Source organism: Phocoena sinus, chromosome 20 (genome assembly GCF_008692025.1).
Source record: "Phocoena sinus isolate mPhoSin1 chromosome 20, mPhoSin1.pri, whole genome shotgun sequence".
In the NCBI taxonomy this organism is placed as follows: Eukaryota; Metazoa; Chordata; class Mammalia; order Artiodactyla; family Phocoenidae; genus Phocoena; species Phocoena sinus.
Genome location: NC_045782.1, coordinates 51,627,446 through 51,640,144, shown reverse-complemented (window position 1 = coordinate 51,640,144; position 12,699 = coordinate 51,627,446). Strand labels below are relative to the sequence as shown.

The window sequence follows — 12,699 nt, the reverse complement described above, 5'->3', positions numbered from 1 at the left end:
CCTGAGTAGCTGGACCCCATCAAAGGACCTCACCGGCCTGCCTCCCCACCGCAGGCATGGCCTTCCCTGGGGCCGCTGAGGGAGTGGGGGATCCTATCTGTGGGTCCCCCCTGCCTGGGCAGGGCCAGCTCACGGGCCATCATTCCCTCTGCAGGGCCTCCCCCAGTGCCACGCAGATCACCGTGGTCCTGCCGCATTCCTCCTGCCAGCTGCTCTACCTGGGCACCGAGAGCGGCAGTGTGTTCGTGGTGCAGCTGCCGGCTTTCCGCGCGCTGGAGGACCAGACGATCAGCTCAGATGCTGTGCTGCAGCGGTGAGCCCCAGGCCCGGAGACCCTCGTGCCCTAAGGAACCTGTCCCCTCGAGTGGCCTTCTCCTTTCCATCCCGGTTATGCCTCAGGAGCTTATGATTTCTCTCCTGGGAGGTCTGTAGGGATGGGAGGACAGACTCTCAGCTCTCCTCCACCTGTCCCCCCAATTGAGAATCTCACCCCCAAAAAAGAGTTAGCATCCCAGCACTAAAAGGGGTCTTGGAGTAACTTGTCACCTCATTTAAAAGGAAAACAAGGCTCAAAATGATTGTGCAACGATACCAACTCTCGGTCCAGCGTTCTTGGCACGGATACCGCCTCTTTCAGAGCCCCGGGGCTCCACAGGGGGGCAGACGGGCCCAGACCTCCCTGCATCAGCTTCTGCTGGTGCTTGTGCTTCGGAGTCTCTGCCACACGTTCGTTTGCATGCAGGCTCCATGGCCCCGAATCCCCGGCGGCCACGACCTGTAGGTTTCTTGAGATCGTTTCAGAATCTTTGCTCGTTAATGGTGGTGTCCGTGGGAGAGAGGGAGTCAGATCAGGTCTGGGTGTGGAGGGGGGCCAGGGCCCAAAACAGGAGGGGATGGAGGACTCCAGCAGGAGCCCACGGGAGCCAGGTTGATGGCCGTGGAGTGTTCTGCAGTGAAGAAGGGCAGGGAGAGGGCTTCCCTGGTGGCGCAGTGGTTGAGAGTCCGCCTGCCGATGCAGGGGACACGGGTTCGTGCCCCGGTCCGGGAAGATCCCACATGCCGCGGAGCGGCTGGGCCTGTGAGCCGTGGCCGCTGAGCCTGCGCGTCCGGAGCCTGTGCTCCGCAACGGGAGAGGCCGCAACAGTGAGAGGCCCGCGTACCACAAAAAAAAAAAAAAAAAAAAGGGCAGGGAGGAGGCCAGTGTGCTGGGCTGTGGAGCTGCTTCATGCCCGACCTTCCTAAGGGCTCTGGACCAGGCTTATAACACTCATAGTCATCAGGCCCCGGGTGATGGTCAAGCAGGGCTGGGCATTGCTGGGTTGGGAGGATTCCTGCTTGGGGCCGGGTCCTTCTGAGCACTGGGCATGGTAGAGTCAGGGCAGCGTGACCATGGTCAGAGCAGGACTGTCTACAGGGTGGCAGGCCCAGCTGGTGCTCAGCCGGGGCGCCTGGCCTGTGGGCAGGACGGTGGAAGGACCTGCTCCTCAGTGTGTGGCGGTACCAGTGCCCACCGTACCCGCACCGGTGGGAGTCTAGTCGAGGAGGAGCCCCTGCTGGGCTTTCCCAGCCTGGGTGCCCTGGGAACCCCTCCTGTTGGTCTAAATCTTGTTCTAAATGTAGAGGGTTTGGTTTGGGTTTGAGCGTAGAAATGCCCTTGGGATCCAGGCTGTTTCCATTTCCTACTCGCCCTGCTCGGTATTGGCGTTTGGTCCTGTGCCTGCCACCTCACGGTCTTCTGTTGGTGTAGCACCTCCAAATTTCGCATCAGCATTCCAGGCCCAGAAAAGGAGGAGGGGGGTCAAGGCTCAAGGCCAGGCCAACTGATATAGAGAGTTTTGTTTTGTAGGTCTTAAAAACTTTCTTTTTTTTTATGAAACACCAACACCTTGCCAGAATGCACTAGGGTTGAAGGTACAGTTTAGTGGATTCTTGTTAAGTGAGCGTCTCTGCAGCCAACTCTGGGCAAACACAAAATTTTGCCAGCCCCCCAGGGTCCCCCACCTGCCCTTCTCTGTCACAGCTCCCTCCCTCCCCCAGAGGCAACCACCACATCGACTTTTCTGGAAACCACTTCCTTGCTTTTCCTTATAGTTGTGCCACCTGCGTTTGCATCCTTACGGGGTTTTCTCTATCGCTGCCCTGTTCTATGCGTTGCTTCTCTCTCCCCTTGATGATGTATCCTGGCAGCCTTTCCATGCTGGCGCATTCCGTGCCAGCTGCTTCGGGGATGCCGGGCATGGCTGTGCCATGCTCTCAGCCATGCCCCATCGGTGGACGGTGACGTGGGCTCACGGTGCTCCCCTCGCCCAGGTTGCCAGAGGAGGTCCGCCACAGGCGGGCATTTGAGATGGTGGAGGCTCTGCGGGAACATCCTCGGGACCCCAAGCAGATCCTCGTTGGCTACAGCCGGGGCCTTGTCGTCATCTGGGACCTACAGGGCAGCTGTGTGCTCTGTCATTTCCTCAGCAGCCAGGTAGGGGTGCCACATGGCTCTCCCAGGCCCCACACAACACATCCAGCCCCCGTCTGAGGCCTGGGGGTGCAGGCGATGGAGCCGCACCCCTGATCCCAGCCTTCGTGCACTCTCTCTCCTTTCCCACCGTGAAGCAACTGGAGAGCGTCTGCTGGCAGCGGGACGGCCATCTGATTGTCAGCTGCCATTCTGACGGCAGCTACTGCCAGTGGCCCGTGTCCAGTGACACCCTGCAACCGGAGCCCCTGCGCAGCTGTGTGCCTTATGGTCAGTGCTCTGCCCGCCACCTGGGACCGCCTTCCAGTGAGCAAGGCGCTGTCCTCTCTGGCCCCAGTCGGTCTCTCCCGCTTTCAGGTGTAGGTGTCCAACTCATAGAAACAAAACCTGGGGCCCAGAGATGGTGAAGGCTGTGTCCGAAGCCACACAGCGGGTTTTCTGACACGCACTGTGACTTTCTCTGGGAACTGCTCACAGCAAGACTCCCAAGCCTAGATCTGCTCCGCAGGTTTGCGGGATCTGTGCTGCAGACCCGCGGGCCTCTGAGAGCGGGAGGGCCGTTCAAGGTATTTCCTTTTCTTTTAGGCCCTTTTCCTTGCAAAGCTATTACCAAAATCTTCTGGCTGACCACCAAGCAGGGGTAGGTATCAGTGCTCTGTCCTGTTCCCTTTCTAGAGCTTTCCTGGGGAGCTGGAAAGGCTGCTCAAACCTCTGCCTGGGGGAGATGGTGCCTAGTTACTGCCTTTAGGTCTCATATCCGGGTCTCCAGGGAAGGGAGGGGGGTGCTGTTCATACCTCTCTCCGACTAATTCCTGAAAACTCATTCCCATTCTTCCCCTTCTACCCTCCTGGAGAGATGATTCAGATCAGCAGGTTCTAAACTCTGTCTTAGGATTGGACCTGTTTCCTCAAACAGAATCATACAGGGAGACCTGATGTATAAGCAGAAAAGGGGGACAGAGGGCACTCTGGTTGAAACGGGAGTGGTGGCAGAGACTCAAAGCCTGCAGCCCGCGTGCTCCGCTGCCGGCCCCCAAGTTCTCCAGGGCTGTTGAGTTGGGAAGAGACGGGGGTCCGCTCCAGCCCCTCCTGGGAACCTTGAGTGAGCACTTACACTGAGGCCAGCCTTCATGCCAGGCCCTGCTGCAGAGGCCAGTCACAGGGCCACCCCACGGCTGGCTCAGCCCTTGGCTTCTGGGGCGGCATCAGCGGCCCACCCCCTGCTCTTCTGTGCCTGCCAGGTTGCCCTTCACCATCTTCCAGGGCGGCATGCCACGGGCCAGCTATGGGGACCGCCACTGCATCTCAGTGATCCACAACGGCCAGCAGACAGCCTTTGACTTCACCTCCCGCGTCATCGACTTCACTGTCCTCATTGAGGCGAACCCTGAGGCTGGTAGGTGAGCGGGAGTGAGTGTGAAGGGCAGGCCACCAGGAGGTGTGGGGATCCGGCCCACCCCCATCCATAAACAAAGAGGAAGGGCCTGCAGGCATTCCCAAAGCTGCCACCCCTGAGTCCCTAAGTCCCACTGCACCTCTTCTTTGTGTCCCCGAGGCTGCTCCCTCTCCTTCCCTGCTGGCCTGTGGCTTGTCCTTGCTGGCCATGCCTCCCATCCACCCCAAGCTCTCTTTGCCCTTCCCCAGCTTAGCTGGGACTTGGCCCAAAGGTGGGCAGATCTGCACTGTTGGGCTTAACACCCACCTGGCTGAGGCAAAGGGCTCCTGGCCTGGACATGGTGAAGCCCTCCTTGTGGGGTGGGGCAGGTAGCAGTGTGGGCCAGCTGAGCTGGTCTCCTGGAACTCAGCCAGGCCAAGAAAGCCCTGAGTCAGCTTTCTAAATTGGGTGACAGGCAAGACCAGAAAGGGCTGGTGTCAAAACCTAGAGAGGAGGCCTGGCGGGAGATCTCCAGGAGGGCGGGCCTCCTCCCTAGATGACTCTGACCTGACAGGCCCGAGGCCTCCAGGTGAGGGAGGCAGGCCTGCTCAGGACACCCTGAGCTGTGTTCTCCCAGCCTCACCAGTGGCCCTTTGGAGGGAGACTCTGAGCCTGCTTTTCCTCCTTTCTCAGCCTCTTCTTCCCTCCTCCTACCTGACAGCATGGTGGGAGCCAGGGCCAGTTTTTGGTCGATTCTTTTAGATTTTCTATATTGATGATCATGTCATCTGTGAACAAAGACGGTTTTACTTCTTTCTTCCCAATCTGTATGCCTTCTATTTCCTTTTCTTGTTTTATTGCATTAGCTAGTACTTGAAAATGAGTGGTGAGAGGAGGCAACCTTGCCTTGTTCCTGATCTCAGTGGGAAAGCTTCACGTTTCTCACCATTAAGTATTACATTAGCCATAGGTTTTTTGGGTTTTTTTGTTTTTTTTAGCGGTACACGGGCCTCTCACTGTTTGTGGCCTCTTCCGTTGCGGAGCACAGGCTCCGGACGCACAGGCTCAGCAGCCATGGCTCACGGGCCCAGCCGCTCCGCGCATCTTCCCGGACTGGGGCACGAACCCACGTCCCCTGCATTGGCAGGCAGAGTCTCAACCACTGCGCCACCAGGGAAGCCTGCCGTAGGTTTTTTGTAGATATTCTTTATCAAGTTGAGGCAGTTCCCCTCTATTCCTAGTTTACTGAGAGTTTTTTTTTTAATCATAAATGGATGTTGGGTTTTGTCAAATAGTTTTTCTGCATCTATCGCTATGATCATGTGATTTTTCTTTTTTTTTGGCCACACCACACGGCTTGTGGGATCTTAGTTCCCCGACCAGGAATTGAACCCAGACCCTTGGCAGTGAGAGCATAGAGTCCTAATCACTGGACTGCCAGGGAGTTCCCAATTTCTCTTTTTTAGCCTCTTGATGCAATGGGTTTCATTAATTGTTTTTCGAAAGTTGACGCAGCCTTGCATACCTGGGATAAATCCCACTTAGTCATGGCATATAATTCTTTTTATGCATTGTTGGATTTGGAGCTTGCTTTTAAAATGTGGATGCCCTGGCTCCAACCCTAGAGCCTCAGATTCTACAGGGCCAGGCTGGACAGACTGCTTCCCAGTGGCTCCTGCAGCCCCTGACCCTTGGCCTGTCCCCACAGCCCTTGATGACCCCTATGCCCTGGTAGTGCTGGCTGAGGAGGAGCTGGTCGTGATTGACCTGCAGACGGCTGGTTGGCCGCCGGTCCAGCCTCCCTACCTGGCCTCCCTGCACTGCTCCGCCATCACCTGCTCCCACCATGTCTCCAACATCCCCCTGAAGCTGTGGGAGCGCATCATCGCTGCTGGCAGCCGACAGAACACACACTTCTCCACCATGGTAGGTCTGGCCCCGGCCCCAGCCCTGCCCCAGCCCAGAGCCAGGCTCGCCCATGAACTTCTCCGTCATCTCCTCCAGGAGTGGCCCATTGACGGTGGCACCAGCCTGGCCCCGGCCCCACCCCAGAGGGACCTGCTGCTCACGGGGTAGGTGACGTTGATCGTACTCTCCTGCCTAGTGGGATGTGTGGGGTGGGAGCAGAGCTCGGGGGGTGTGCGTGCCAGTCCCGGGCACCTCTGGCCCGGCATCCTTCTCACGGGCGGCAGGCGGGCTCTGCCCACAGGCACGAGGACGGCACAGTGCGGTTCTGGGATGCCTCGGGCGTCTGCTTGCGGCTGCTCTACAAACTCAGCACGGTACGGGTGTTCCTCACCGACACAGACCCCAACGAGAGCCTCAGTGCCCAGGGTGAGGACGAGTGGCCCCCCCTCCGCAAGGTGAGGCCCGGAGCCTGGGAACCAGGGAGGGCGGGGATGGGCCAGGTCCAGCGCTTATGGCCCCTCACGGAGCTCTTCTCCCTTGTCAGGTGGGCTCTTTCGACCCCTACAGCGACGATCCTCGGCTGGGCATCCAGAAGATTTTCCTCTGCAGATACAGTGGCTACCTGGCTGTGGCCGGCACAGCAGGGCAGGTAGCAGGCCAGGCTGGGCGTGCGGAGCCGTGGGGAGGGCCGATCAGATGACTTTGGGCAGCATCCAGGCCCACGAGCTTCCTTCTCAGTCTTGGGGGGCAGCAGGGCCAGGAACCAGCTTCCTGAGCGCCCCCCTGGCGCATCACCTGCCCCTGTGGCTCTGACTTCTCCCAGTGAATAGAAGTTCCCTGATCCCATTAGAGGGAGGCCTTTCTCCTCCAGAAATCAGGATTAAGAGCCAGAGGTTGGGCACTTCTGACCCTTGGCCTTGGCGTGGATCTTGGGTCCTTTGCCGCCCCTGCCGTTAGGGTCCCTGAGGTGCTGCCGTCCGTCCCTTGGTGCCGGGGGGTGGTTCAGCCCATCTGCCGCCCTGTCCAGGTGCTGGTGCTGGAGCTGAATGACGAGGCGGCGGAGCACGCAGTGGAGCAGGTGGAGGCCGACTTGCTGCAGGACCAGGAGGGCTACCGCTGGAAGGGGCACGAGCGCCTGTGTGCCCGCCCAGGGCCCGTGCACTTCGAGCCCGGCTTCCAGCCCTTTGTGTTGGTGCAGTGCCAGCCCCCGGCTGTGGTCACCTCCTTGGCCCTGCACTCCGAGTGGCGGCTCGTGGCCTTCGGCACCAGCCACGGCTTTGGCCTCTTCGACCACCAGCAGCGGCGGCAGGTCTTTGTCAAGTGAGCAGACCTCCCGGGGTGGCCGGGTCTGGGATTGGTGCCTGGATTGGCAAGGTCCCTCAGGCCCTGGCCACGCTGATGGCCCATCGTCCCCCCAGGTGCACGCTGCACCCCAATGACCAGCTAGCCTTGGAGGGCCCGCTGTCCCGTGTGAAGTCCCTAAAGAAGTCCCTGCGCCAGTCCTTCCGCCGGATACGTCGCAGCCGGGTGTCCAGCAGGAAGCGGCGGCCTGCTGGCCCTCCAGGAGAGGTGAGGCCGGGGCCGGCCACGAGCCCGGGCAGAGCCCGGAGCAGCCAGCGGCAGGTCCCCACCACCCCTCCCTGCCCCGCCTGCTTTGGCCACAGACACGGGCTCTGGGCCACCCCCGACCCCCACCAACCCTGTGACCTCGGATCCGTCGCACTGCTTCTCTGTGCCTCGGCTTCCCTAAGTGTGAAAGTGTGTAATGCCTCAGGGCCACGTCCTCAGTATTACCAGGCAGGCGGTGGCAGGGGCCGTGGCCAGTCTTCCCGGAAGGCTCGCTGTTGAGCGATCTGATGCCCCCGGGAAGGAAGGCGAGAGAGCCCACCCTCAGGCCTGGCCCACGCGACTGCAGGTGCAGGAGGGGAGCAGCAGGGCAGAGAGGACTGGCCTGCAGAACATGGAGCTGGCGCCAGTGCAGCGCAAGATCGAGGCCCGCTCGGCGGAGGACTCCTTCACGGGCTTTGTCCGGACCCTCTACTTCGCTGACACCTACCTGCGGGACAGTGAGTGGCCAGCTTGAGGTGGGGGGCCCTCTGGCGTGAGGGCGTGTCAGAGGCTGCTGGCTGGTGCACCCCTAAGAGGGGTTCCCCCTGTGAGCAAGAGGAGACTGGAGCCCTCACCCGCCCCTTTTCCTCCCGTGCCTGGGTCTCCGAGTCTGATGGCCCTGGCTTCGTATCCAGGCTCTACCACTCTCTAGAAGTGTGACCTTAGACGTGTCACTTAGCCTTTCTGGGTCTCGCTTCTCCCCCTGTAAAATGGAGGGATAGCTTCCTCCTAGAGTGGCTGCGAGCGTTGGGACGTGCCACGTGCCTGCTGGTACCCAGTAGGCCCTCTAGAAGCTCTCTGGCTGTTTCTCTTCTCCTGCCAGGGCATGGGTGGGCTGAGGGCTGTCTGCTGCTGCATCTCGAGGGCCGAGCTGTCCCGGGTTTGGGATTATCTGCATGGGGCTCTGGGTTGTCAGAGAGCCTTCCCAGCCTTTTTCGTCTACACCCAGGAGGTAGGCAGGGCCCACAGCAGCTCCATTTTACAGAGGAAGAAATTGAGGTTTATGAAAGTTTGCTGACTTGACCTTGGAGTCACACAGGTAGTGAGCCAGGTCTCCTGGCTCCCCCTGACCCCCAGAGCCAGGGGTTAGATGTAAACCTTTGCCTCCTTGGCAGGCTCCCGCCACTGCCCCTCGCTGTGGGCTGGCACCAATGGAGGTACCGTCTACGCCTTTGCCCTGCGCGTGCCCCCCGCCGAGCGGAGAATGGATGAGCCGGTGCGGGCGGAGCAGGGTGAGTGCTGGCCAGGGGGAGAGCACTTGTCTGCCTCGGCTGGGAGCGGGATGGTGTCTCCAGCCTCGAGCTCCGCCCAACCACCAGCCCCGTCGCCTACCTCCGTCCCTGCAGCCAAGGAGATCCAGCTAATGCACCGAGCGCCCGTGGTGGGGATCCTGGTGCTGGACGGACACAGTGTGCCCCTTCCCGAGCCCCTGGAAGTGGCCCACGACCTGTCAAAGAGCCCCGACATGCAGGGAAGCCACCAGCTGCTTGTTGTGTCGGAGGAGCAGTTCAAGGTGCCTTATGGGAGGAGGTGGGGTCCCCCGGGAATCCCCAGCACAAATGACGATGGCTGGGACTCACTTAACGTAGTGTTTGTAGTTGCTGTGTGAGGGCTGCAGAGGCACAGGAAGGAAGCGGGGTCTTGATGGAGCCCCCGGGCCCCAGGGTCAGTGGTGGGGACACTGAAGCAGGACCTGTGTCTGGGCAAGGGACAGAAAACACAGACAGGGACTGGCGTCCTCGCAGTCTGAGTGCAGCGACCACACATCTGAGGGCCAGGCCCAGCGGCAGCATCGGGCAGGGAAGCGGGAAGTCCTCGTTTGACTGGATGAAGCTCTGCAAACTGGTCTGGCTGCAGGTATGACCGGCTGCCCTGTGCCCTAGGTGTTCACGCTGCCCAAGGTCAGTGCCAGGCTGAAGCTGAAGCTGACCGCCCTGGAGGGCTCGCGGGTGCGGCGGGTCAGTGCGGCCCGCTTCGGCAGCTGTCGAACCGAGGACTACGGGGAACATCACCTGGCTGTCCTCACCAACCTGGGCGACATCCAGGTGGTCTCGCTGCCCCTGCTCAAGCCCCAGGTGCGGTACAGCTGCATCCGCCGGGAGGACGTCAGCGGCATCGCCTCCTGCGTCTTCACCAAATATGGCCAAGGTGTGCAGGCGGTGGGCACGTCGGGACCTCTGCCCGCAGGGCTGCGTTTGGGGCTCCTGCTCTGCTGCGAGGGCTGCTGGGAAGGGCAGTCGGGGGTATTCCGGTCAAGGCCAGGCTCCTCAGGCAGAGAACTTCGGGAGCTTCTGGCCCCTAATCCCCCCTGGGGGGGCAGCTCTGTTGGCAGCCACAAGGTCTGGGAGACTCAGGCTGGCCTCACCTGCCAGGCTTCTCCACCCACCAGGTTTCTACCTGATCTCACCCTCCGAGTTTGAGCGCTTCTCTCTCTCCACCAAGTGGCTGGTTGAGCCCCGGTGCCTGGTGGATTCAGCAGAAACGAGGAACCACAGCCGTCTCCGCGACAGATCGGGCCCTGAAAAGGCCTCGGGCAAAGCCAGGTGGGTAGGAGGACAGGTGGCCTTTGCTCCAGCCCCTCCTCACCCCACCCTCCCTGGGGTGCCCCCTGGGGGCTGGTCAGAGTCCCCTTCCCCCGTGAACTCAGCCCACCCTCCCAGCTCTGCCTCCTTGCCCCCCTTTGTATGCCCCACCCTCCCACGCAAGTTCGTCAGTCGACCTCATTCTTCACGGGACCAGGGCTTTCCAGAACGGGGAGCCTAGTGGCCCCCCATCCTTACTGTCTCTTCTCCACAGGAACTCAGGGAGCCAGAGTGATGGAGAGGGTAAGACAGGCCTCTTGGCGGCCAGGGGCGTGTGGGGGCCGAGGCGTTGTGAGCACGCCTGGGGAGGGAAGGGGATCCCAGGTGAGCAGGTGGTGTTCGGGCTGGGCTTCCCTTCCAGTCCCGGGCTCAGGCTTCCGCAGCCCCACCCGCAGAAGCAGGGAGCTGGGGCAGAGGAGGGCCCAAGGCTCAACTGGCCTGGCCTCTGCCTTCCAGAGAGGAGGTCGGGCCCTGTGATGGAGCACGCTCTGCTCAACGACGAGAGTGAGTCAGGGCAGGTGCCGGTGGGCTGGCTGGCAGGGGGGATGTGCGGGGCGGGGGGCGGGAGCCGGGGTGGGAACGAGGGCCGTTTTCCTGAAGGAGGGCAGGCCCGTTCACCCCATCAGTAGAAGGGGCAGAAAGGGGGGTGTCTGGCCCAGCCCCAGCTTGCCTCACCACGCCTCTGCTCCCCACCCCTGCCCCCCTGCCCCGCAGGAGTCCTGAAGGAGATCCAGAGCACGCTGGAGGGAGACCGAGGGTGAGTGACTCTCAGGCTTGCAGGGCTGGGCCCCTGGTGCCGGGAGACGTTCCAGGGGAGCTCTGGGAATGAGGGTCCTTGTCTGCAGCCCCCGTGGACGGTGACGGCCCTGTCTTTGCCCACGCAGGAGCTGTGGTGATTGGCGTTCTCAGCGAGTGGCCGTGGGGTACGGCCTCAGCAATGGGGGAGGTAGGGGCTCTGGGTGCTGCTGCACGGTGGGGTGGGGCACGCTCCTAGGGAGGGATAGGAGGGACAGGAGTCCCCGCTCCCCAAGGCCCTTAGGCCTATCCCAGCCCTGACACACACCCCCACTTGCCCGAAAACCTCCGTGTCTGGGCTCAGGCGGGTGACTGAGGCCCCCGTCCCGCCCAGGATGCTCCTGAGTTGCTGTGGCTCTATCTCCTTCTGCACGATGAACACACACTACCGACGGCTCTTCCTGGGGGCACTGCCCCACCTGGAGAGGCCCGTACACTGGGCCGTGCAGGGGCTGGGGGCACCCCCAGTGCCCACCCTGCTGCTGCTCCTGGCCTTGGGAGAGGAGGGACCCCAGGCCCCTGGGGCTCTCCCTCCTCGGGCCTTGACCCTCTCGGTCCTTTTGTCAATGTTGCACAGTTTTTATCCCCGTCTCCCCGCTTTTTGTAGTGGGCTGGGTTTTAAATTATAAATGTTAACTGCCTCTGGGTGAAAAAGTTTTTAATAAACACCTTATTACCTCTTCACTGGACTGGCCCAACGACTTTACTTTTTTAATTGTGCAGAGATTTTCCACGTAAATAGAAATGATCGTTAGCTGGTCCCTTGCCTTTGCCCCTGGGGTCCGTCCCCTGGACCAGGCTGGTGCTCAGGAGAATCTGTTTTTTAAGCTCTTGGAATCAGGTCAAACTGTATCTGGTTGTGTCCGAACGCTATATGCCTTCTCTCTTTGGGAATAAGTGGTAAAAGTTAACTGAATTGGGTCTGACTGCATCCCTGGGTGGGGGGCAGTGGGAGGCCCCTAGCTGCCCCTGGCTGGCCTTCCCTTGCTGTTAGGAGGGGAAGGTGCACACGGTATCTCAGGCCCGATGGCTTCTTCCGGACTTCGGGGAAGGACTATGGGGTGCTGCTGAGGCGTGGGGGGCAGTTAAGGTCTTTATAAGCCCGGGGTTTGATTCTACTTGGGCTACATCTTTATTCACCTGTCTTCACTGAGCACCAGCTATATGCCAGGTGCTTGGGGTTCAGAGGTGGCCAAGACAATGTGATCCCTGCCCTCGCGGGGTCCTTACGAGTGCAGGAAGTGTTAAGACGAGGGAGATCCGGGGGCTTGTGAGAAATGTGCCGGGGGAGGTGACGTTAAGTGTGACGGGAGAGGTGACCGGGAGCTGGCTGGGCAGACTGTTCTGTGCAGAGGACTGGGGGCGGGGAGGTACAGCAGCACGAGAGGGAGTGTTCTGCTCGCCGTAGAACGAGTGAAGAGCTGAGGGTGGCTAGCAGGAAATGAGCTGAAAATGCCAGGGCCAGTCCAGGAGCCTCGTGAGGGTGAGGGCACCGCCACGGGCCGCAGGAACCCACCCTGGCCTGAGTGCGGAAAGGGCCTGTTGGAAGGACACGGATTACTCAGGGAGCAGAGGAGGAGCTGAGGCCCAGGTCCCAGGACGGACACACTGTGGTAGCATCCTCTGCACCCACCCTCCGGCCCAGCACGTCCAGCTCAAGAGTCGCTGCATTTTGGAACTTGGACCACTCGAGCATCCCTTGTTTCTCCTTAGAGGAATAGCGGGGGCTTACTGAGATGGAGCCCCAAGAGCCGCGAGGAGTGGGAGGGACAGCTCCCCAAAGGAAGAAAATGCTGTCCTGGGAAGAAGTGGAGAAAGGATGCTGGGCAGATAAAGGCAAAGCCACAGGCGTGGGGGAGGTGGGGAGAACTGCTCCCTCTGCAAGACAGTCTGGACTCCATCCTGAGACAGCGGAAGCCTTTGAAGGACGTTTTTTTTCTGCCGCGCTGCGTGGCACGTGG

At 60.8% G+C, this 12,699-nt stretch overlaps 1 protein-coding gene across 9 annotated transcripts in view; it reads left to right on the top strand.

Moving 5' to 3' along the window:
- The window catches only part of LLGL2 (LLGL scribble cell polarity complex component 2), a 33,473-nt gene extending 22,051 nt beyond the window's left edge, over window positions 1-11,422 (top strand). For 5 of the 9 annotated variants that reach the window (XM_032617312.1, XM_032617314.1, XM_032617315.1 and 2 more), the window contains 20 exons: window positions 155-313; window positions 2,311-2,473; window positions 2,608-2,740; window positions 3,056-3,110; window positions 3,712-3,866; window positions 5,554-5,917; window positions 6,055-6,208; window positions 6,298-6,402; window positions 6,781-7,073; window positions 7,172-7,322; window positions 7,669-7,819; window positions 8,477-8,593; window positions 8,708-8,874; window positions 9,245-9,509; window positions 9,751-9,904; window positions 10,158-10,186; window positions 10,400-10,447; window positions 10,658-10,700; window positions 10,828-10,866; window positions 11,073-11,422. In XM_032617312.1, coding sequence (XP_032473203.1) covers window positions 155-313; window positions 2,311-2,473; window positions 2,608-2,740; window positions 3,056-3,110; window positions 3,712-3,866; window positions 5,554-5,917; window positions 6,055-6,208; window positions 6,298-6,402; window positions 6,781-7,073; window positions 7,172-7,322; window positions 7,669-7,819; window positions 8,477-8,593; window positions 8,708-8,874; window positions 9,245-9,509; window positions 9,751-9,904; window positions 10,158-10,186; window positions 10,400-10,447; window positions 10,658-10,700; window positions 10,828-10,866; window positions 11,073-11,367 — 3,040 coding nt within the window. In that variant the 3' untranslated portion in view covers window positions 11,368-11,422. Of the gene's footprint in view, window positions 1-154; window positions 314-2,310; window positions 2,474-2,607; window positions 2,741-3,055; window positions 3,111-3,711; window positions 3,871-5,553; window positions 5,918-6,054; window positions 6,209-6,297; window positions 6,403-6,780; window positions 7,074-7,171; window positions 7,323-7,668; window positions 7,820-8,476; window positions 8,594-8,707; window positions 8,875-9,244; window positions 9,510-9,750; window positions 9,905-10,157; window positions 10,187-10,399; window positions 10,448-10,657; window positions 10,701-10,827; window positions 10,890-11,072 lie in introns of those variants that run through there. The other 4 variants (XM_032617318.1, XM_032617320.1, XM_032617319.1 and 1 more) reach the window with 4 other exon arrangements.
- The last annotated feature ends 1,277 nt before the right edge of the window (window positions 11,423-12,699 follow it).